Source organism: Melopsittacus undulatus, chromosome 6, assembly GCF_012275295.1.
Source record: "Melopsittacus undulatus isolate bMelUnd1 chromosome 6, bMelUnd1.mat.Z, whole genome shotgun sequence".
NCBI lineage: Eukaryota > Metazoa > Chordata > Aves > Psittaciformes > Psittaculidae > Melopsittacus > Melopsittacus undulatus.
The window spans coordinates 32,424,702-32,447,579 of record NC_047532.1 but is presented as its reverse complement, the minus strand read 5'-3'; the positions used below and the strand labels follow the sequence as shown (position 1 = coordinate 32,447,579).

At 38.5% G+C, this 22,878-nt stretch overlaps 1 protein-coding gene across 1 annotated transcript in view; it reads left to right on the top strand.

Annotated features, from left to right (window-relative positions):
• SLC9A9 (solute carrier family 9 member A9) overlaps window positions 1–22,878 on the top strand; it is a 195,908-nt gene that overhangs the window by 21,405 nt on the left and 151,625 nt on the right. The window contains exon 5 of the mRNA XM_005147023.4: window positions 21,559–21,674. Coding sequence (XP_005147080.2) covers window positions 21,559–21,674 — 116 coding nt within the window. The remainder of the gene's footprint in view (window positions 1–21,558; window positions 21,675–22,878) is intronic.

The following is a 22,878-nucleotide window of genomic DNA, read 5'->3' as shown; positions in this document are numbered from 1 at the left end:
CACCCATACACCATACATGTGTAACCCAGCATCCTTGGCTGCAGCATCATTTGGAAGTCAAGTTTGCAACACTACTCTTGCAGTTTGTATATTAACTTTCATAGAAAACATCTTTACAGTGCTGGTGAAATGGAATATATGCATACCCTCTGGCCCTGAGTCTGTTAACATGGTGTCAGCGGCAGAGTTGGGAGGCAAATCCACAGCCCCCTGCTCTGCTGTGGTTGCTGGGCTGTGGTACATGCACCATTTGCTGTTTCAGCTGTGAGAACCTGAAAAGCATTTTTTTGCAGTCACCTTTCAGGTGGCCCAATTATTCATGTGCAGTGGAAGAGAGAACAGCCTCTGTGAGGCCAGCATCAAAGAGCCCTGCCAGAGGCCTTACAGATGTAGCTAGGTTATTCGGGATCTGGTTTCCTGTCCAAATCATAATCCCACTTTGGCACCTTTCCAGCACAGCCAAAGGACAAGGCATTCACTGCAAGGGGTTTACTAGCACTCTGAATGGCTCCATTCTGCTGCTGAACTCTGTTCTATGTTTAACATGCAGCACATTGGGTTGTGTTGTTTGTAATCTCTGTTAAACATACCAGCCATAGGCATGCCTTTCCGTGTGTCACAGAGCAGGGGAAAACCGTATCTTAGCTACTTCTAAAATACACGTAAACGACGACAGAAACGGGCAGCACGGGTGTCTAACGATAGCGTGCAGTGCTGCGGCGGTAACACGTCAAGAGAACGCACACCTCCATCCGCGAACGGCTGCGCGGCCGTGCTCCGCCATCGGCACCGTGGCAGCCTCACACCGGCAGTGCCGGCCGCAGCCCCCGCCGGGACAGCAGGTGGCGCCCGCGCCCTGCCTGCGCCTGCCCCGCGCCGCAGAGCGGGTGTTCCGCAGCGGGGAGCCTGCTGGGGATGGTGTCGATCGCTGATGTTCATCTCTGATACGAGACGGAGCAGGGCGGCGCGCTGGCACTCTCCCCGCCTCTCCTCCCGGCCCCATCTCTGTTTGTTGTGTTCGTGTGTCGGGAGGAGGGGGTTGCGGGGTGTTGTCTCCTGGGAGCACGCCCTGGTGGTCAGGCTGGCGGTGAAGCCTTTCTAAACCTGGGGTGCCTCGGCACCCCGTGTGATCTTATGTGCATGGCTGAGCGGGGAAGGCGGATAGGAGAAATGCCAAGCTAATCTAAAGGCAGATCGTGCATTAGTTTTTAGGTGATTAAAGAAAAATATTGAGGGAAAGAAGCATTTAATTTTATCTCAAACTAAACCTTTTTTCTTCAACTGTCTGCTTTTTATTTAGAGCCCATCTGCAGGTTAGTACTGGGGGCAGCTAGCCACATGGTGGGTTTAGTGTGGGGCATCAGATTCCCAATCGAGCAGCGCCAGTGCCAGCTCTGCTGTGTATGTGTGACAGGAACAGCTCCCAACGTTTGTAGGAGCAGGGACACTCATTTCTCTTTCCTCCAACTTTGAGCACTGGTTGTTAGGATATAGAACAGGTTACCATCCTTTGCATGTCACCCTTCAAACACTATCTACACAAGGATTCTGAGTAACACAGTAAGAAACAATTCTGATGAATGATTATTAGAAAATGAGGGATGTCATTGATACCGGATTAAACTAGTATTTCACTGAAGACAAAGACTTAGACCAGGCTATTAGGATTCTTAAACTAGAATTTTGCTGCGTATAGAGGATACAGAGATAAGGAAGGCCTGCATAAGCGAACCACAAGTCTTCTCTCGAACCAATGTAGGCCTTCCTCCTTTTGATAAGGTCTGAGAAATAGGTAAATGGCTGCAAGAGAAAACAACTCGAGGAGCCTCACAGGGTCGTAAATTAGACCAAACAAGAGCACACAGTTAACTGGAAAGACTAAACACATTCAAATGGCCTTAACTAATGGATTTCTGTAAAGGGGTAAAATTAGTAGGGGTATTTTTCCCCAAACAACCACCACAGCTCCCAGAGACCACCCCTCAAAATTCACAGCACCTGCACCATGGCCTTACCTGCCCCAATTACCATATGCATGAATAACGAGAATTGGGTGGGCATTTTGTGGAATTATAAAAAGAATGTATATAATGAAGATATATAAGCTGTAAGCTGTCTCTTCTGGGTGTGCGTGGTATGCAGAACAATCCCCAATGCACCTGGTACCACCATAAGGTGATGTTGACTTTCTAACCTGTCATTCTGGTTGGAGACTTTGTCTCCCAGGTTTTAGTGATATCATGGAGATGGGATCTTTTAGCTAAAACTGTTGTCCAGCATGCGTAAATGTCAGAGTGTTAATCATCAGCCTGATTTCCAAATGTTTTCACTTAGTTTTGGAAGTATGGACTTAGTTACTGGAATCATGACACAGTGATGCAAGGATATCACTAATAAAATTACATTAGTTATGGGAACAGAATTGAAAGTGACTCAGAAGCCTGAACTAGTTGCTACAAAGCTCTTCTAGTAAAAGGAAGAGATTGCAAAGCCCATTACAGTTCCAGCCTCTTGCTGGCAAATTGCAGCCTCATTAATAACCCTGGCAAGATGACGGGGGTTTTACATTACTGATCCTCTTGTTAGCCCCTCAAGTGTGTGACTGAAGCACTCTTTTGGGAGCAGTTTGTGGAAGTGAATGTTGTAAATATATTTCCTTTATAGGCAAACAGATGCTCTCTGTCTTTGGGGCTATGAAACTGGCACATTCATGAACACAACTCACTTAAAAATAAATGGGAAGAGAAGGCCGTGGTTAAACCTGCCAAAAATTAAGATCTAATGTTAATTGTAAGCACATAAATTTTGTCATATTTTCCCCAGTGAGCCAAGACACATAAAGTAACATAAAGTAACTTTCTTTCCTTGCAAAACTGTTTCAGTGGTGTGGATGTTCTATATAACTCTTATACATGACAAGGATGATATATATAATAATAATAAAAAAACAGAATAGATTAATCTGTTAATGACATATTGACCTGCAATGTGTTAACAATACTATAGGGCAATACCAGTTTTTACCAGACAGGCGATAGGTGGTCCTCTTCATGTACTCCAATAATGCAAGAAATTTATATAATTAGGAACAGACCTACCACAAGTGTCCACAAGCACTCGCTTGTATCCCTAACACCACAGTCTGGCTGAAAACGTGTGATGAACGTAGTAAAGAAGCATTATTATCTCTTAACTATGCCTGGAAACTAAGAAGGAAGCAAGACTGTTTCCCTGCTGGTAAAGCAATTGAGTAGGAAAAAAGAGAGTAACAAGAATAACAAAGCCAGGATAACAAACCAGTGTTCTATTAGAGTAGCAAGGAGAGCATCATCAGCTGGTGATCAAAGCTCATTCTGAAAGAAGGGTACTTTTGTTTTCAGTGTTTACCCTGAGAACAGGTACCTGTTAGTAAAATCTTAAGGGCTTAAATTCATGTTCATGCATGTTGGAGTGAGACCAGGAGAAAACACAGCCTGATAGAGCAGCTGGCAATGGTCTCCCAAGGTTCATAAGCAATTCACACTTCATTCCTTCAGAGTACTCACCCTCATTCTTTGGCTGAAGTGTCAGTTCATAGGCTTTCACTACGGTGTGAAAACATGCAGTCTGTGGTTTTTAAATGTAAAACTGCTCAATGTAATACAAGGACAAATTCCAGTTTTTCTCTAGATTCTTTAAATCCATCTCCTTTTCCCTTAGGTTGACTTGGGAAAGCTGTGCAGCATCCAGGAAGGCTATTCCCACATCAGTAGAGCATACTGGTAGCAGTTTAACACATTTCCCAATAATTGCACACAAATGCTTTGTGAAGGACAAAGTTCCTCAGATAATATTCCCCCTCATTAGAGAGCCTAAGGAATGGCTTCTCTGCTGATGAGAGAAAAAAACATGAGGTTAGCTTGTCACAGGCTGTAAACAAGGTGTTTGTAGCCACACCATCCAAACTATTCCTTCTCTGTGCTCTTCCTCTGTTCATTAGGTACTGGCCTCTGAGTGCTTTCTGTTTTGAAATAATTATTCAAGCACTGCCTACGTATCTCTTCAACAACAGCAAACCCCATTGTGTTACAAGGACAAAAACTTTTGGTAACAGCCAGGACAGATGGCTGAAGCCAGGCAACACATTTCAGAGGTGTGCCGCACCTCTGTGTTATGAAACCTGGTGTTTTTGGCAAACCTCGTCATGTTTGATATTTTAATTAAAGTGCCACACTTGAGAATATTCTTGTTATTCAAAACCCTCATATCTAATTATTTTTGAATGCCTCATTACAAAGAAGAACTGGAAAACATGATCCAACTGCAAACTAAAAGCTGAATAATCCAAAGAATACAAACTATGTCATTTAATAAGAATCTTGTTTGCGAACTTATCTTTTGGTGGTTTGTATTTTTTTTTTTTACATGGGGATGGAAACACTGCTGTGTTATGCAGCCAATATTCCTGCTGAAATGCTGTCTTCTTTCCATAGTGATACTATAAGCCCTATCTCAAGGGAATGTGTAACGGTGCAGTGCCAAGATGCTACACCAAGATATGTGGGCCTTCATACTTCCTTTTCTGCAGAGCTTTCAGCCTCTAAAAAGACATCTGAGTTACTTTCCCCTCCTTCTCTCACTTCTTTGATCTGCTTGATCATTCTAGTATAACCTATTCATAATTTCCCCTTGCTAGCCCATTTTGAAAGCCGCTAGATGATTTCCAGTTGATAAAACTGCCATTGGGATGGCCTTTCTCATCCTTTAGCATTGATTGTCATCACTCATGAACAGATGCTGGGGAGGCAGATGATCTTTCAAATGTAGCAAAGAAGACTAGGAGAAGAGTGCCTGGAGGCAGATTCAACCACTTAGAAGCATGCAGTCACATGCTTGCTTCGGGTAGGGAGGGGAGTGAGAGCTGAACATCAAAGTGCAATGGAAATGTAAAATCCAGAGTGCCGTGATTTGTCCTTTCATCTGTGGTTTTTCTACTGGCAAGGTGTTGCAGGCAGTTCTGCTTTCTATGCCACCAAATAGATTCAAGCTTTGGCAAATGCAAATGGAACTCCTGGGTCTGTTTTTTATCCTTTAGAAGTTCTAACGCTCACTAAAATTAATTTGAGATTGAAAATATTTTCAATCAGCAAAAGCAGGTGCAGTCTTTCTAGCACAAATGAGGCTCAAGCTGCAGTAGCATGAAAAAAAGCAGGAAAATTGGGAACAATCCATCCTAGGGGACTCCTTAGGCCAGGCCAAAGTCATACGCTGCATGGTAGTGCTAAATTGGCTTCTGGACCAGAAGCTTAGGTGCAGAATCTTGCCTGTGCTTTCACCACTGTGTCTCGTCCTGGCTGCAATTTGAAAAGGATATGGCAACCAAAATGTACCAAATTTACACTTAGTGCTCTCTTTCTGAGTGTGTGCTGGGAGCTGGGAACACCTCAGAAGAAAGCTCATGTAATATTTTGCAAAGTAAAAGGCTACTGGGGGGTAATGGTACCCACTCTTCTGGTTATGTGCCTCAGAAAACACCATTTGCTTCAAGTAAGGTTTCAACTTGGTCAAATTACTAACTGCTGCTCGGCAGGATTCGGACAGCAGAGGGAGGTAAAGCCCAGCTCTCGGACGGTTCTAGTGGGTGCTGAAGGCACATCCTCCTACCGTGTGACCGAGTGAGTATTTATCATTCATTTCCAGTCTTGAGGCTTCCGCGTCTCTCATGTGGGATCAAGATTTATTCCCCTGTCTCTTGTCGCTAGTGCTATTGCTTAACTGCAGACAGCTGTGCTCTTTGGTCTTGTCTTTCATACTCCACCTTTTTTTTTACTGTACACTCAGTTACTATTAAAAAACACTGTCATCATTATTTGCTTGTACAGCCCAAACATGGATTGATTTCAGTAGGTGTTTGACAAGTGTGAGCAATTCTGTAGTGTTTCTAACCCTTCCTGTGCTCCAAAACGTAGACCAGTGATTACTGTACAGGAGAAATAACTGTGGAAAAAAAGAAGGCTGCATGTGTATAAAATACTGAAGTGTAGTATAAGAAGTATACTATGTAAGTTAACATAGCAAGCGCTCCAAACTGAAGGAAGTAGCGATCTTAAGGCCAATTTTTAAAGTTTTGTCAAGAAATTTCAGAAATACTGACTGAGTTAATTGCTTGGAGCTACACCAACAGGCAGCTTGCTTATTCCTGAAGCACTTTTTACTTTTGTGAATAGTCTCAAAAAACTTTCCCATCTGTAGAGGCCCAGCCTTATTTAGGAAGAACTTGTCTAACATGATACGAGCAGTATCTCATGAGCTGTGGTGCAACCTACGGTACAAACTCCTACAGTACAACTGCAACTGGCAAGCATTTTGAGTAATCAATTGTCCATATGAGATTAAAAAAAACCCAAACCAAGCCAACCCCCCCCAGACTTACAGAAAAGTCTAATGGGATACTGTGTAAAACTTTGTTTGTGGTGGGCTGACACTGGCTGGACATCAGATGCCCACCAAAGCTGCTCTGTCACTCCCCTCCTCAGCTGGACAGAAGGAAAATACAACAAAAGGCTCATGGGTCAAGATAAGGACAGGGAGAGATCATTCACCAGATACTGTCACAAGCAAAACAGATTCAACTTGGAGAATAATAATTTAACTTACACATCAGAATAGGATAATGAGAAATAAAACCAAAGCTTAAAAACATGTTTCCCCCACCCCTCCCTTCGTCTTGGGCTTAACTTTGTTCCCAAGTTTCCTACCCCTAACTTCCCCCTGCCAGTGGTGCAGGGGGACATGGAATGGGGGCTGTGGTCAGTTCATCACACATTGTCTCTGCTACTCCTTGCTCCTCAGTGGGACTCCTCACACCCTTCCCCTGCTCCAGCATGGGAAGACAGTCCTCCATGAATTTCTGCAACCTGAGTCCTTCCCATAGGCTGCAGTTCTTCATTAACTGCTCCAGTGTGGGTCCCTTCATGGGCTGCATCCTTCAGGAACAGACTGCTCCAGCGTGGGTCCCCTGTGGGGTCACAAGTTCTGCAGCAAACCTGCTCCAATGTGGACTCCTCTCTGCTCAGGGCCACAGGTCCTGCCAGGACCCTGCTCCAACATGGGCTTCCCGTGGGGTCACTGCCTCCTTTGGGCATCCCTCTGCTCTGCTGTGGTGTTCCCCATGGGCTGCAGGTGAATATCTGCTCCACCATGGACCCCCATGTGCTGCAGAGGGACAGCCTGCCTCACCATGGGCTGCATGACAGGCTGCAGGGGAAGCTCTGCCCCAACTCCTGGAGCACCTCCTCCCTTCCTTCCACATTGACCTTGGAAGGAAGTGTCTGCAGAGCTGTTTCTGTCACATATTCTCATTCTTCTCTATGGCTGCAATTGCTGTTGCACCATTTCCATCCCTCCTCTTCTTAGATACATTATCTTAGAGGCACTACTACCATTGCTCAGCCTTGGACAGTGGCAGTTCCATCCTGGAGCCAACTGGCATTGGCTTTATCACACATGGGGGAAGCTTCTAGCAGCTTCTTACAGAAACCACCCCTGTAGCCCTCCACTACCAAAACCTTGCCACTCAAACTCAATCCAGTCTTAAATTCAACTACAGCTGCTGTATAATATGAAACCCAAAGTTCTCACAGTTCATAGTAGGCAATGCTTAGTGACATAATATCAGTTAATTTATATCAGTGCCCGCCCAAGAAAGGAATGTTCTTTAGCCTTGCTCTTTTAGGAATATAATCTTTCTCTGATCTTTGAAGTGATGAAATGAAGGAGGAGATCATGGAAGCACAGAAATTAGAGCAAGAAAAGAGCTATTAGACCATATAGCTCATTATTCCGTCCCTAAAAGGCTACTCTGCAGTGCATTCGTGGGTATTTTGTCCAGTATACATAAAAACGTGGGAGCATAGAAATAATGGAGCAATTCCAGAATTGCAGAAACGTCAGTCCTTTTCTCTCTGCTTTGATCCAGCTATAGGACAAAGCAAATCAGTAATTGCTGCCATTATAGAGAACAAATCTATTTGCATTTGTACAGTGCCTCAGCTCTAGCTGTGAATGTCTAATCAGTCCCATTGCTGGAAAAATATTTTCCAGCCTCTTGTCAAATCTATGTCTGATTGCAGTGTGTTACTCCATAGCCACTTAACTCCACCCATGTTCTGGCTCACAGCAGCAGAGGGCTGTGGTGAGAATTTCTGCAGCCAGCGCGGGTGTGTAAGAAACATAACAGTGTCAGCAGTTCAGTAAATATTTCTTTCACCTCTAATAGAATACTGCCCAGCATAACATGCAAGGCAACTGTGCTTCTAGAACTTTAAAACTCTGAACAGCATGTGTATACATACCCCATGGCACACTTTTGCATGACTGGTGACATTCGCCCCAGTGTCCTTCCTAGCTTTAGCCATAATATACATTGCATTTTTCTCACCCAGACTTCCCCTGCAGTTTTGATTGTATTTCTCATTTCCTGTTCTACATGCTTTATCAGATTGATAAGCACTGTTGACAACTGCTGCATTCTGATGCAAACATAACTGAACAATGTGACACATGAACTTACCCTGTATCTCAGCAACTTACATCTGCCTTTCTACCAATCAGTAATGTTGTTCTGCCTTCATAAAACTGGAAATTTAAGGTCAGATTAAGCTTAGTATGCAGTTGTCAGGTTTGGTATAGCCTCTGTTCCCATCAGCCAGCACAGAAGTGTTGCAACTCTCCAGGTTAAAGATCCCTATAGGAAAAGGAGGTGGCTGGAATAGCACACAGCTGGCAAGCTGTCAAACTGCTCAGGCGAGCAATGGATATGCTGGAGGTGAGGACAGATCATTCATTACTCCTAGGTTCCAGCTCTGCTTACTCCTTGATAGCCCTTGCTTCAGCTGAAAGAGCCCTAATTTACCACATAAAGGGAAAATGTTGTCCAATCAGCTGTCATAGACTTGGTGAAAACATCAATAAATAAACAAAAGTGTAACTTGCAATGAAATAATCAGCTTGTTCTAACAAAGGAAGTTGAGTTTACTTTCCTGCTTTTGATTATCACTTAATTTACATTAGTAAACACTGAATCTTATTAAGCAATGCGTCACATGGATAGGCAAATGTTTTTATGATTCATCTGACAGAGTTGTTCATATCTAGAAAAGAAAAGGGGATTTTTAATCCCAGCTCTTTAAATACTCAAATATCAATAAGATATACAAAACATGTTCGGGCACTGAGTCATGCCTGGTGAACAGCAATGTAAGTCCAAAGTTATTTGTGCAGTTACTCCCCATCTACACCCTAGGAGTAATATTAAATCTGAGCAAGTGAAGAAAAGGAGACAGTTTTTTAGTGATACTTTCAGCTAGCTGAATCCCATATGCTTGCCTCTTTCATGTTTGTATTTAATTTGATATGCAATTCTCATGGGTTAGGCAAAAATTATTTTTCCCCTGGTTTTATGTTTTTACGTACACATTAAGAACTATATCCCATGTAATCCACTGTCACTGTATTAGAGCTGTTCCAAAGTCAACATCTTTTCTCATCAAACCCATTTATTCTTCATATATTTAGAAATTATATTTTCCATGTGAAAGCAGCCAATTCTGCACAACTGCATTTCTATTTAATCAATTTAATTATCATTCATTTGCCTCACCCAGGAAACAATTAAGGCAATTTTCCACGTAATTATTTCAACTAAAAGCTACAGCAGTAGCTTCAGATTTTGAAGATTGTCAAACGTCATCCTGTAGAATGGGAAATTTTAATTGTGAAACAAGACACACAACCATTATGAAAACCCTGTAATGAGAATAGCATGTCCTGCAACAAGGCATGTGCAAGCCTTGGAGTTTAGAAAAAGTGCCCTTCCTGAGATGCATTGAATCAATCTGTCCTAAAGATGATACTTCTACAAACTGTTCAGAAATGCTGTGGCAAAACTCTCTTTTCTACATCTGACTTGTGCCTGTGTAAGTCTTCTTAATCGGATCCTAGCGCTAGTAAAATAAAATACAATTCTTTAGAAGGTTTTTCTGCCTTCAGGGGAAAGGAAATGAAAAACTGGAGAGGGAGTGAAGTAAGTCGACACATCTGAGATTTATGCTAGAGGTTTATTCATATACCCTACAGGATCCCATAGGTTTATATCCTACAGACCAGAAGGAATAAGCAATAACTTGCGCTTACTGCCTTTTACTAGCAATAACTAATCAAATTTCCTGGCAATTCCTAAGCTTATACAGGAACCATCCTTGGTTGATGTCAGTAAGGAGCATGGACATAGGACAGAGCCACAGAACGTACTGCTATGTGCCTGGGGTTAGGGTTGAACTCCATTAAAAGAACAAAAAGAATCTGTACACAGGGCTTTTTACAGGGTTCAAGCCTGTGAGGCAGAAGTTTATGGATCACCCTGGTATGGTCCAGGCCTGACAAAAAGCAGCATGCACTCAGGGTGTCTAGTGTATTCTTGGTAGTGTGGACAGGAGGTTTTCATTTGCATTGTCATTCATTACCTTGAATTTGCCAGTTGCTTTTAAACATACTTAAAAGCAGAGGGTTAGGGAATGGCTTCTCTAATCCCATTCCTCACACTCTCCCCAAAGAGCAGATGCCTAGCCTGCAATGTGTTTGGTTATTATTAGTATTTGCCCCAAGGGATTTTCTGAGAAAAAGCTGGAGCAAGTTAGTTCAAAGTCCTCTGGAGGCTGAAGGTAGATATTTTTGGCAACCAATCTGGCAGAAGTTCCTGGGACCTCCTTTCAGTGGCATAGACTACTCCTGAGGCTGCCTGAGGAGTGGGGACTGGAATGGGCAGTGAGTGTAGAAACACAAGTCCTCTCATTTCCATCTAGTTACCCACTATTCACTCTTCCCCCACTCTCAGTGCTCCTCACATATGGTAACTAATTGAGCTATCTTTGCCTTTTTTGGCATCAGAGACAACTTTTGTGGCATCAGAGGCAAAATAGTCAAATCTTCAGCACAACACTGCTCTTCTCATAATCAGTCATAAATCAAGAACTATTTTAGCAGATGCATATTTGATGCATTTTAATATAAAAATAACAAAACTATAATGAAGAGAGAGATTCTATGGAACAGAAAGACAACAACACTGTGTGGAGGATTTGATTAAAATATTTGTGTACCTGCTGAACAGGGACAGTATGGGACAGTAATATAATCAAGTTGGGGAAGATACAACTCATGTAATACTGCAGACTCATAACTGCAAACTCAACATCTCTTTAGGACACCAATATTTGCCACATTTTATATTATTACAACTTTAGAAGCCACAAACCTATTAAATAAGAGTGTTTGAAAGTAAAAATATGGTAGCACAATAGTGGGCTTTGGGACTCTGCTGCTATATTTAATGTATTAAAAGAACATTTCTATCCAGCACAGGAGTTAAGGATAGCAATATTAGCAGGAGATAACCTGTTTGCCAGGAGTTAAGTAAGTGTTGTAAATGTCATGTCCTGATGACTCATTCTGAGTGATATCAGGACAAATACTTTCACTGGTAGAGGTTATTTACTGCCTTAGAAGGTTTCTCTTTGTAAAAGTTTATCACAGTAGCTTCATGACACATTAGACCTATCTCTATGCCTGTCATTAAGGTTTGGTTTGGCTCTGTTTTGGCTTGGGTTTTTTTTTTTTCAAGGAAAAATACCACAGTTTTCACCTCACCAATTAGCAGCATTGCACATAAGTACTATTGTATCCTATGAAACAAGAGCTAGCCTGGACATAAGAAAACTTGTCATTCTCCTCCACCTTTGCTATAGTAAGAGTGCTGTTTAAAAAAATAAAATCAAATTTAATATGTTTGTTAAAGGTTGGATAGTTTTCTTTTGCTGTCTACACATTTACAGAGACTCTTAACCTTTCAGAGCTCTAAGTTTTGGATTTCAATTACTAAGGAAGAAAATCTGGCATAAGACTGAACTATATCCCAAGAGGTAACTACACCCTAACCTAGAAACATGACATTTAGGATTGGTATTCTTAAGTTTCCTTTATTTCTATGAGAGATTGGACTAAGCCCAGATAGATACCTGAAAACTCTCAAGCTGTAACAAGATCCATGTCTGTTCTAAAAACATTCAACTATTTCTCCAAACTATATATTTTGCATTTCAAAACATCACTGTAAATTAAACATCCAACATAGGCACCTGACAGTCTTCTCTCACAGTGTGGGTATGAATTCTGTTGTTTGTTCTTGAGCACTTGTATCATTATTTGACTGAGATAATCCAGTAAAAATGCTGAAGTGATTTCAAACGTGTTTCTCTATAGTTCATTTCATGCCCTATTTTATAGCAGGTTATTCTCTAATCTAATTCACATTATTCTGAAATCACAAACTGATAATAATTACCTTTTAATGGTAATACAAGCTCATTTAAAGGGAACATCAGGTGCTCCAGTGAAAATCTACTGTAACAGGTCACTGCAAATAAGGTAATGGGGTTTATTTTGATGGGAAACAGTAAATGAAATTACTTTCATATTTTATCTGTAAAATTCAATATTTACACTGTATGTTTAAATGCAGGGAAAAATATTGCTGTTTTAGAATCTTCAGGGGGCATTCATTCTGAAATTTAGAGAATAGCTGAATTATTCATGAATTAGTTCAGTGTTGAATAATTACCAGAAACATGAGTCTGTCTTCCACATAGACTGGATTGCAGGTTAGTATCTAGCAATGTTTCTATACTTGGAGAAGGAGTTCAAAACATTATTGGTGCTCAGTTTCTTGACTCAAAATACTTTTCTTCTGAATTTCTGCTGAATCAGACTTTTTTTTTTTCTTTTAATCATTCGGGCCTGTGAGGTTTGAAATATTTTCCTAGACAGGTCTTTTATACTAACATTGTCAGCTGTCCTGAAACCTACTTCTCAAAGCAGGATTTTGCTGTTATATGGAGCTCTGAAGAAAAGTCATATAAAAGTTTTTTTTTGGCACATGGAATATTCTTGAGGTTGAAAAGGAAAGACAAAATGATCCTTATATATCCCTCTGTCAATATAATAATGAGATGATAGTCAATGATATTAAAGGTTAGCACATCTGAAGCTTCAAAGGTGAAGAAAACAGATACAGACTTTTGTTCCTGGTCTGTAGCTAATCCATGATACTTAATGCTATCAGATGTTGTTAAGGCTGTGGATTTAGGAGAGTCTTTAATAGCATCAGACATTTATATTGATAATGAGATGGGATTAGGGGTCTTCACATTTCAGAATATAAAGCACCCACTCAGCTAAGAAACAGAAAGAAATTTCTCTATGAGAAGGCAATTTTATAATTGCTGCAACAGGTTTTCTTGAGCTTATGAAACTCTTGAATGGTTTGAGGATAAACTGACATCTTGTAGGTAAAGAAGAGCCTTGAATGTTATGATTGCTATAATAATGATAGTAATTGAAATAATTAGTTGATGGACTGCATTAATTGTTGACTGAATGAATTAGCCAAGTAATGAATCTGAATTACCTAATACCCTGACTGAACTGACTATGTTTTAGTTCAGTCTGTGACAACAGTTTTGTAATCTGAGAACTCAGAATTACTGACATTTGATTACAATGTTTTTGACCACTGTAGATGCTACAGTCACTATCTTATTTTCCCTATGTAAAGCAGGTATTTTCAATCCTTCTCTTTTCATATGTAAGTCTCTTAGTGTCACTAATATTTTGTGTAGAATTCCACCACCTTCTGTACAACAGTGATTTAGATATTTCTAAAATAATCTACCACTTTTGTATCTGGAAGATTTTATGTCTGATTGGTTTTTTTTTTTTAGATTTTATTTTTACTGTCATAAGGATATCTGTCTCAAAATACAGGTGTAGGATTGTCAGTTACTCATTATCTATTGGAGATTCTCTCATTAATAATATTGAGTAAAGTAAATCTTGAAGTAATATTTAAATCTTTGTAGTGCAATTGAATATTCAGTGGCACTATCACATGGACACAGTACAGTTGACACTGTTTCATGGCTCATTTGTGCAAGTAATTATGAGATTTTGGTCATCATTCAAAGATCAAGTACAGCTTTTTAATTGCAAAAAGGTTCAGGATTTTATGTATGTAATGCATAATGGATCTGATTTAAATAGAGCTCAGGAACACAGAGATCCTGAAGCTTTGTTTTCCTCATTAGAAGCATATTAAAAACACATTAAATAGTACTGTGCAGTTGTGAGCTGTGGTGAATTTATTTTTATGTTTTTGATGCAAAACATTGTAAAACTACAGTACAGTACTTTTCAGCTGATATATACATTCCACACTTTACTCCACATTCTTCACTCCTCACTCACTTTTGTTGTATTGTTAGCATACTTCACAAAATCTACAACTGCATCTTGAAATTTTAAACCTGGGCAAAATGTTTTTTTCTATTTTAAATGAAAGAAACTGTATCTCAATTGATATTTTCTATGGTCAAATATACAATGAAAGACTAACCAAAATAAAATTCATACTGACATGTAGCAGGTCTTGATCACAGCTCCATAGGAGGTTGTTTTTAAGTAAGCAAAGGTTCAGACATTCAGGCTTTCTGACCACTACAGGCATTCTGCATAGTCTCATTCAAGCCAGTCCTAAAGCATCAAATACATGTGTTTGCATGTGTTTCAATTGATCTCTCCCAGTTTCAGCATTAAGAGACATCTCTCACTTTGGTCCTGTACCAGTAAAGATGGGTTGCAGAACCTAAGGTAAACATTTTGAAGCATGTATCACATCTCCACTTTTTCTGTTACTGATGGTCCCCAAATTGACTGATAAAGAAACCTGTGCTGGATGTTTTAATCCATGTTCTGTATCTGTTTGCTTGATTGTTTAAATAAATCGGAACACTGACTACTATCCCAAAAGTCCAATACCACAGGAATACCTTAGTAAGTTAAGTTACCTGTAGAACTGTGGTGACTGAAACACAGTCTTTCTTCCACATACATCATATGTCTGAGGTGTAAAGTGTGTTTCTCTCCAGTAGCCCTTCCCATCAAAACTTCTGACTTAAGAAGCAAACAGAAGGTAATCTGTGACTACTAAAAAACTACTTGGTGGTTCCCTTTGCTCACTGGGAAATGATAAGCAAAAGCACATCTTACATCACCAAAAGTCCTGTCAGGAGCACAGCTGTGCTCCCTTGAACTGTTTGTCAGATCTATAACCTAAAGCTATGCTTATATTTCTAATACTCAGCTGTTGAGCAGTTACTGTGCCTCAGGTAACTAGGTATGCACTGGAATTGTAAAGCCAGTTTCTTTTCTGTTCTTCCAGTTATTTCTACAGCCAAAGGGGTTTTCTTCATGTTTAATTTATACAGAATAGCTTAAGGTAAATTTATTATTGCTTTATTTGTACCAGAGACACTTCACTGAGGTTTTTTTTAGTTAGAAAATGATTTCTTGAAGAAAAACCCATAAAACCCTTTCTAGTGACAAAACTGATTTAAAAGATGACAAAAAGATGAATATAATAGTACATAAAGCACTTTGAAATAATGAATAACTGTAGCCAGAACATTTGATATGAAGCATTCCCCTATATAGAAAAAGTTATAGGAATATATTGGTATGGTAGAAATAGAAAGATCAGAATAAAGAAATGTGTATTTCATTTTCATCTCTAGTGTCTATGTTTTCCAGCATATATTTTAAATTCTGACTAGTGACTTTTTATTACTGTTGTGATATCAGTCAATCACTATGCTATTTCACACACAAGCAAGAATAAAATAATCTATTTTTTCCTATTCTTGGCTCATTAATATTACTATTCCTTGTGAAAAGAAAGAAATGCAACTCAGTTCTTTTTCATCTTTTGCTTGCATGATTACAATCTGCAGCTATGTTCAACCAGCTTCAGGCTACAAGATAATCAAGTCTAGATAGAGTAGGATTCTTTAGGGAGTTAGAATATGAGATGAAAAATTCTCTGCAGGTTAGAAAATACATTTGGCAAAAAAGATTTAAAATTACAAGTCTCATTCATGCTACATAGCATAACTGTAAACACCTTAAATCTGGAATTACGCTTTTTAAACCTTTAACATAATAAAGACCCTTAGCAGTGAGACTCAGTAGTTATGTTGCAATGAATAACAAAACTGAAGAAAATACAATTGCTGACAAAAACATTAGGCAGATGTGTCTGTCTGTATTGAGGATATGGTATGTGTACTGTACATCTTCACTTGGTGGTTTCCGTTGCATTCTGTCCCTGACAGCTTTAAATTAAGAGTAGGTTCCTTTAGAACTGATTAGTTTTCCATTTAGTTTGCATGTGAGGATGCAGTTACTCATCTAAGAAGCTATATCCTATAAGCCAGCATGCCAGTATGTATTTATTGACATAAATACTTCAGTTTGCTCTAATGAAGAGGAATAGGTGCTGTGATGCTAGTTTCTGCAAGCTAAAGATTTGGCCAGTTTTTTTTAGGAAATAAATCTCAGCACAGGCTTTCTCACCTGACTGCACCATTCAGGCATATTTTTACCATGAGATTTGTAAGGTATATTTTGACTTGTGTTGTCTCATCTCACAAAAGTAGCCTGCTTGTAACTGTCGTCTTGTCCCCCTTTGCTCATGGTTTGCGTATATATAGCCCATCTCAACAGTTCGTTTGGACACCATGTTGTGTTCCCAGAAATGTTGGTAACTGCGGTTGTATATTTGTGAGCTAAATTTCAGTACAGCCTTTTTTTGTATATTTAGATGTCTAGTATGCTGCTTACTGACATATTCCTTATATGCCTTTTCTCATCCACTTATGTGGCTAAAACTCTTGCCAGACGCTCATCTTTCCTGTCTAGATGACTCCAGTATCTTTTTCCTTCGCAGATGTAGTGTGATCCCGTTTATGGCTATTCACACAATTCTGTTTAAATAATTCTCCCAGTCCTTTGACAGCTTCCTCCATTGCATCTTTCTTCCAGCCTCCCTATTCTGCATCAGACATATCCTGCTTGTCTTTACTTTAAAACTACAAATTATCTCTCTTTTACTAGCAGAATGCTGGATAGAAGTTTCACTATTTAGAACTTCCTGACAAGAGCTTCCCAAAAAAAAAAAACAAAGAAACTTCAGTATCTCTTTTTAGATCCCTTCTTAAAACCAACTGGTGTTAAAGAAAGCTCTTTCAAAAAATAGGCTTCTATTAAGCTGCACCTACAGCTCTTCTGAGCATTCAGTTTCTTGTGTAGTAATTACTCTGTAAAGTCCTTAGGAGAGGGCTCCTTTGTTTTTCCTCTACGTTTCAACAGCAGCCACATGAAGAGTGTGCCAGTCCAAGAGTAGCCTTCCTAGAAGGCTGCTTTATAAATCAATTCACTGGAAACTTCCAGCAGTACCCAGACAGCCAGTGTACTTTCCCAACTCCTTTCCTTGATGCATGGCAATAAAAGGTTAGTAGCAGCAGAACTGGTGGTAGTAAAAAACCTGGACCTTTTACACACAGAGATTCTTACCCATTTTTTCACAGAGGCAAGCCTTAATTCCATCCAGCTTCAAAAATGTAAGGACAACCCAATACTCAGAATCATTAAACCTGACAGTTCTTCACTGTCTCTTATTTACTTTGGTGGGTTTTTTTGTCAGTCTAAAGTTTATTTTACATAGCTGTACTGAGATTTTATGTCTACTTGCTGATTTATACTGGAAATGATGGTATTTACAGTGCAGGTTTCCAGAAAATGATTCTTACTGCAGCAGGTCAATGTTTCTATGGTATCTCCTCTACTGTGTAATGACAGTTTCATATGTGGCATTTTTTAGAGATGAGGCACTTTGTAATTGCCAAACTTGCATAATCTGGAAAATTCTGAATTCTCCTGAGTTTTATTACATCACTGGATTTCTTTCCCTGTTGAAGTGGCAAAATACATCATGGGCTACTCCCACAGTTTAAAAAGCTTTTTGGGTGGAGAAAATGTCAGCTCTCCTGCAGCACAGCTAATCTGAGTTTTGTTCTTTTATTATATTAGTTTATTAATGCTCCAAATCCATGACCAAATCAGTTATTCACAAACATTACTGGCAGTACTGAACCATCACTAAGTCCAGGTGAGAAGTCTTCAGGGACGGTTTCTTACTGGTTAGTTCCATAGTCTATGGAGCAACCACTTTCCTAAAGAATTTGCAATATAAATTAAAAGCAAGATTAAAACATCTATGAATTAAAGTTACATCGAGTTGTATTTTAATGTTCAGATTTTCATAGCACATTGGAAATAAGGGTTACATTGATTTGCAACTCAGCTTCTATTTCCTTTATGCAGTCTTGAAGAGCTCAGTTCTAATATTCTAAAAGAATAAAAAAAAATTAGCATTCTAGATTAGTAAAAAAGTAAAAAGTGAAGTGGAAAAAAAAAAAAAGATTGCACAGGCAGGAACTGGAACTAAAAAGATTCTTCAGAGTTCCTAACATTATTAACCTGATTTGTGTCCATGGCTTGCTCTCTGTCAACAGTGAGCACTGGGCTGAGCACTGGTTGTCCTATTTTAGTGGGACAAGAACATTCTGGAGAAAATTCAGTCACTGACACTTTTTAACAATTTACAACTTTTTAACAGATATGTTAATACATTTTTTTAATATATAAATGGATTTTTGAAGATTAATAAAACAATCAGATTTGCTGAAACTTGGTGGGTGTAAGCTTGCTAAAAATAACTTTAATGTATCAAATGATATGACAGCAGCCCTAAAAATGAAAAAGATTATTTTTTTCAGTGCTAGTTTATAATAGCAATAGGGGCATCACTGCAGGATATTTCCTACTGTCACTGGGGTATGTTTTCCTCTTTGGATTGATGTTGTATAGAACTGGACGATATTTAATATCGCTATTGTTGGGAGCTCAGGTATCCAGCTGAGATCCAAATTTTCAATATATAGTGGAAAAGTTACACCACATCAACTACTACTCTCAAAAGAGTTATTAATATTTCTCATAAATAAATTGCTTTATTGTTTAAATTTCACAATTTAAAGAATACTAAAAACATGGCATATTCAGCTTGTGATATATCTAGAAGAATACAATAAGGTAAATACCCCTTTTTTTAATGGATGTGTGAGTATATCCTGTATTACAATGAATTTATTAAATTATTTACAATTGCTCAGATGGTATAAACTGTCATGGTTCTATTAATCTTGAAAACAGACAACTTACTCCAGTTCATAACTGCTCTACAGGTCATAATTTTCAAAACAGCCCCCAGATGAACTTTTGGTGTAGTTTGGAGAAGATGCTAAGAAACCAAATTTTGATATGACTAGAAAATTATAGCTGAAAAATAAAAGAGTTATTTCTGGTTTAAAATTATTTACAGTTATTTTAAAGTTATTTAAAGTGAAAGTGGAGTTGCCCTTTTTATGGCTGTGTCTACTAAGAAATCACTGATAAATGATAATTAATGGTCACTTTAGTGTATGACCTTTATTAAAAATGCACAGCTCCTAAAGAAAAGCCTGTGTGGTTTAAAAGGTAATTTACAGTAGGAAATTATTTCTGTGCATGTTTTCATATGTGCTAGATGGAGGAGGTACAAATAGAGATTCTTGTGGTTTATTTAAAGCAGCAGTTTCTCACATATTCCAAATGCATGTCTGCACTTAGTTAGGTTTTCCTTTGAAAATTTGGACTTTTACCATTTGAGCATTAACAAAATGTATTAAGTGGTTAATGAATTAAAAATTAAAAAGGGTATCATATTCTGAGTTTGTCGTTCTCTTTCTCTGATGGATAAAGGTTAACATCTCAGTGACTAAATCAGTACCTGATCAGGTCTGATCTTCAGTTTTATTCCCCATTTAAGTGCAGCCAAGAACTGGATGGTTTTTGAAGTGAGACCAAGTCTTGTGCTAAACTTGATGGCAAACTTAGACCTTCTATGTGAATGAAAGACTCCTGAATCCAGTTTTGTCCAGTTCATCTGCAACTTTGTACAGATGGTAAACTGAGGCATACTGAAAATAATAATGTGTAAAGAAAGAATGCTAAAGACCAGGATGATGTCTACACCAGGTGTTTAAACAACTGCCACAGGTAAATTTGCTGGATAGTCAAAACTTAATTTTATTTGTTATTTTAAAATATTTATAACTGAATCATTTGTCAAAATAGCAGGCAGGTTTAGGCAATTATTTCTAAAAGGCATGCGTATGTTCACTTCCATTCCTGTTGACTTTTGAGACAATTGCAAATCAGGATACAGCACCACAGTCAGTTTTTGAAGAACTCATTCCTTAACAGGAATCTTTGTGCTGGGGATAAAAAGGCTAACTCCACTGAAGGGTCTTGAATCATTATTTTTTGGGTATGGAGAGAAAGTGTGCTTAGCAATCAAGGAGACCCACAATTGGATAAACTATTTAAGAACAACTGGTGGGCAATTTGGGTGTTGGAACTAGATGATCTTAAGGTCCTTTCCAACGCTAACCATTCTATGATCTATGAACTCTTAGCTAGGCAGCTTATATAAATACATGCACAAATACATAGGAACACTGGGAAATTCTGTGGTGAACTATCTGCTTCCCTCTTAATGTAATAAGGTTACAAAACTTTAGAAAATCTGCAGGTTGGTAAAGCATCTGAAAATGATTTGTAATCAACTCTTAGGCTGTTTGTTTTGTACCATTTTATCTGTTGCTCACATCTCCATTTACATGACTTCAGAAACAGCTCAGGGCAAAATGTAGCTAAGTGTGAATGCTTGTAGCTCTGCTTAAATTATTTTTTTTTAAAGCCTGTAGTTAAAGAGCACAGTTGTCAATTTATGTGTTGTGTTTATGGAAAAGGTATTGAATGCTATGGGGCTTTTTATTAACTAAATTGGAAATGTATAAAAATTAAAAAATCTATGACAGGTTCTAACAAGAATTTATTTTTTCTGTATATTTCAAGATTATGGTTAGAATACACATCTCAGATAGCATTACCTAGTTATATAAACCAGTGACAGCATTTCCTGTGAAAATAGTGAGGATTTACAGTGCATTTTGAAGTGTGACTTTGTTGCCTTGCTGTCATTGTAAGTTGTTAAATATCCGTCATGTTTGGAGACCGTATCTGGAACTTTGAATACAGCTAACATTTAAAAGCTTATAGAATAAAACAATTCATTTTGCAATATTAGAGCAAGCCATAGAGCTGATAGTAGAACTGCCTTTGTTTAAATGTTCTACAACATTAGCCAAATTAACCTTAATAATGTCTTCTTAAGCTTACATTATCTTTCCTTTTGAAAAATAAACAGCTAGAGCCATTGTCTTCTGCTGCCAGCAATGACAGTTATTCAGAAAAGTCTTTGGTTTGGAATTGTCTGTGACATTTTAATACAATACTTGAACAGAGGAATATGGAATAGAATTTTTATACGCTATCAGTTTGTGTTCAACATTCACATGATATGTTTATTTAAAAGAAGCCAAGAGAGTAAGAACCTGATTAACACTGTAAATTAAATGTAAGTGTTATATACTCTGTCTGGATGCTGTCTTATCTTTCCCCTGACAGGTTGATAATGTATGGTTTTGTGAAGGCTATGGTACACACTGGCCAGTTAAAAGAATGGGATTTCCACTTCACTGACTGTTTATTTTTTGGATCACTGATGTCTGCCACAGATCCAGGTAACATTTTAAATAAATTACTTTTTCAAAAGTCAGAAGAGTAAAAAGGAACGTATCAACTGCATGTGCCATAGAAATGTTTAACGTCTCTGTTCTGGATTTTTTTATTCCCATAGCTGTTAAATGTCTGATATTATGAAAATTAGAAGCCAAATTTGCTCCAGAGATCCCTTGTGGTCTCTTTAGTAACTGGTTCACCTATGTTTAGCTCCAAACTTTCTAAATGAAATTGCTGGGGAGACTGGAAAAATGTTGTTTTCCAGTCTTCAGGACACCAGTCTGTTCATTACTGATACGAGAACTGCTCTAACACTGAAGCCTCATGGTTGATAGTTTAGACATTGCATTCACATGTGATCTAACTCACTTTAAAGAGACAGGGAATGTAGCTTTCAGATTTGGCCATACAAATACTGTTTATCAGGTATCAGTTTATAATTTGAATGCAGTGTTTAATGTTAAACAGAATTCTAACAAAGTACATACCGAGAGGATGACTTGAAATTGCAGACTTGAGATTTAAAGACTAAAGTTACAGTAAATCTCCAAGTCTACAAAACAGACTCTGAATTTTGGAATCACAAAATTCTGGAATCATTTGGATTTGAAGGCACATCTCGAGAGCTTCTAGTCCAATCTCCTAATCAAAACAGGGCTAACCTCAGAGTCAGTGTAGGTTTCCAACATTTGTCTAGGTTTTGTTACACTGATAATAGTACTCTGATATTAAAATGAAAGCATCGGTTTTTGCGTCAGTGGAACAACAGTGAAGGAGGAGGTGAAAAGGATTTTTTGATAAGTTTTTACAGGGAGACACAGTTCAGAGTCTGCAAATGTACATTGGATTTGGGAGAAAAAAAGAAAAAAATTCAGTTGAGCTGTTACAGGAAGTGGAACAGAAAGTATTTTGTGATGCACATGACATGCTGCATTAATATTAACTACCTTTGAGAAGCTTCTCCGAGGAACTTATGAATAAATCTTTCAAATTCATGGCTATTAAAAGAAATGACAGAAAGCAACATTGTTCTACAAATCTGTTTCATTCTTTAAATAAACACCCAGTATTTAACAGAACACTTTCTACTTGTGATTTATCATTCTGATGGCTTAAAAATATAGTGTAAAACAACATATTTCCACAAAACTGGTTGTGGTAGATTGCTGTAAAAGCTGCATCAAATTGTTATTCTCAAATTAATCC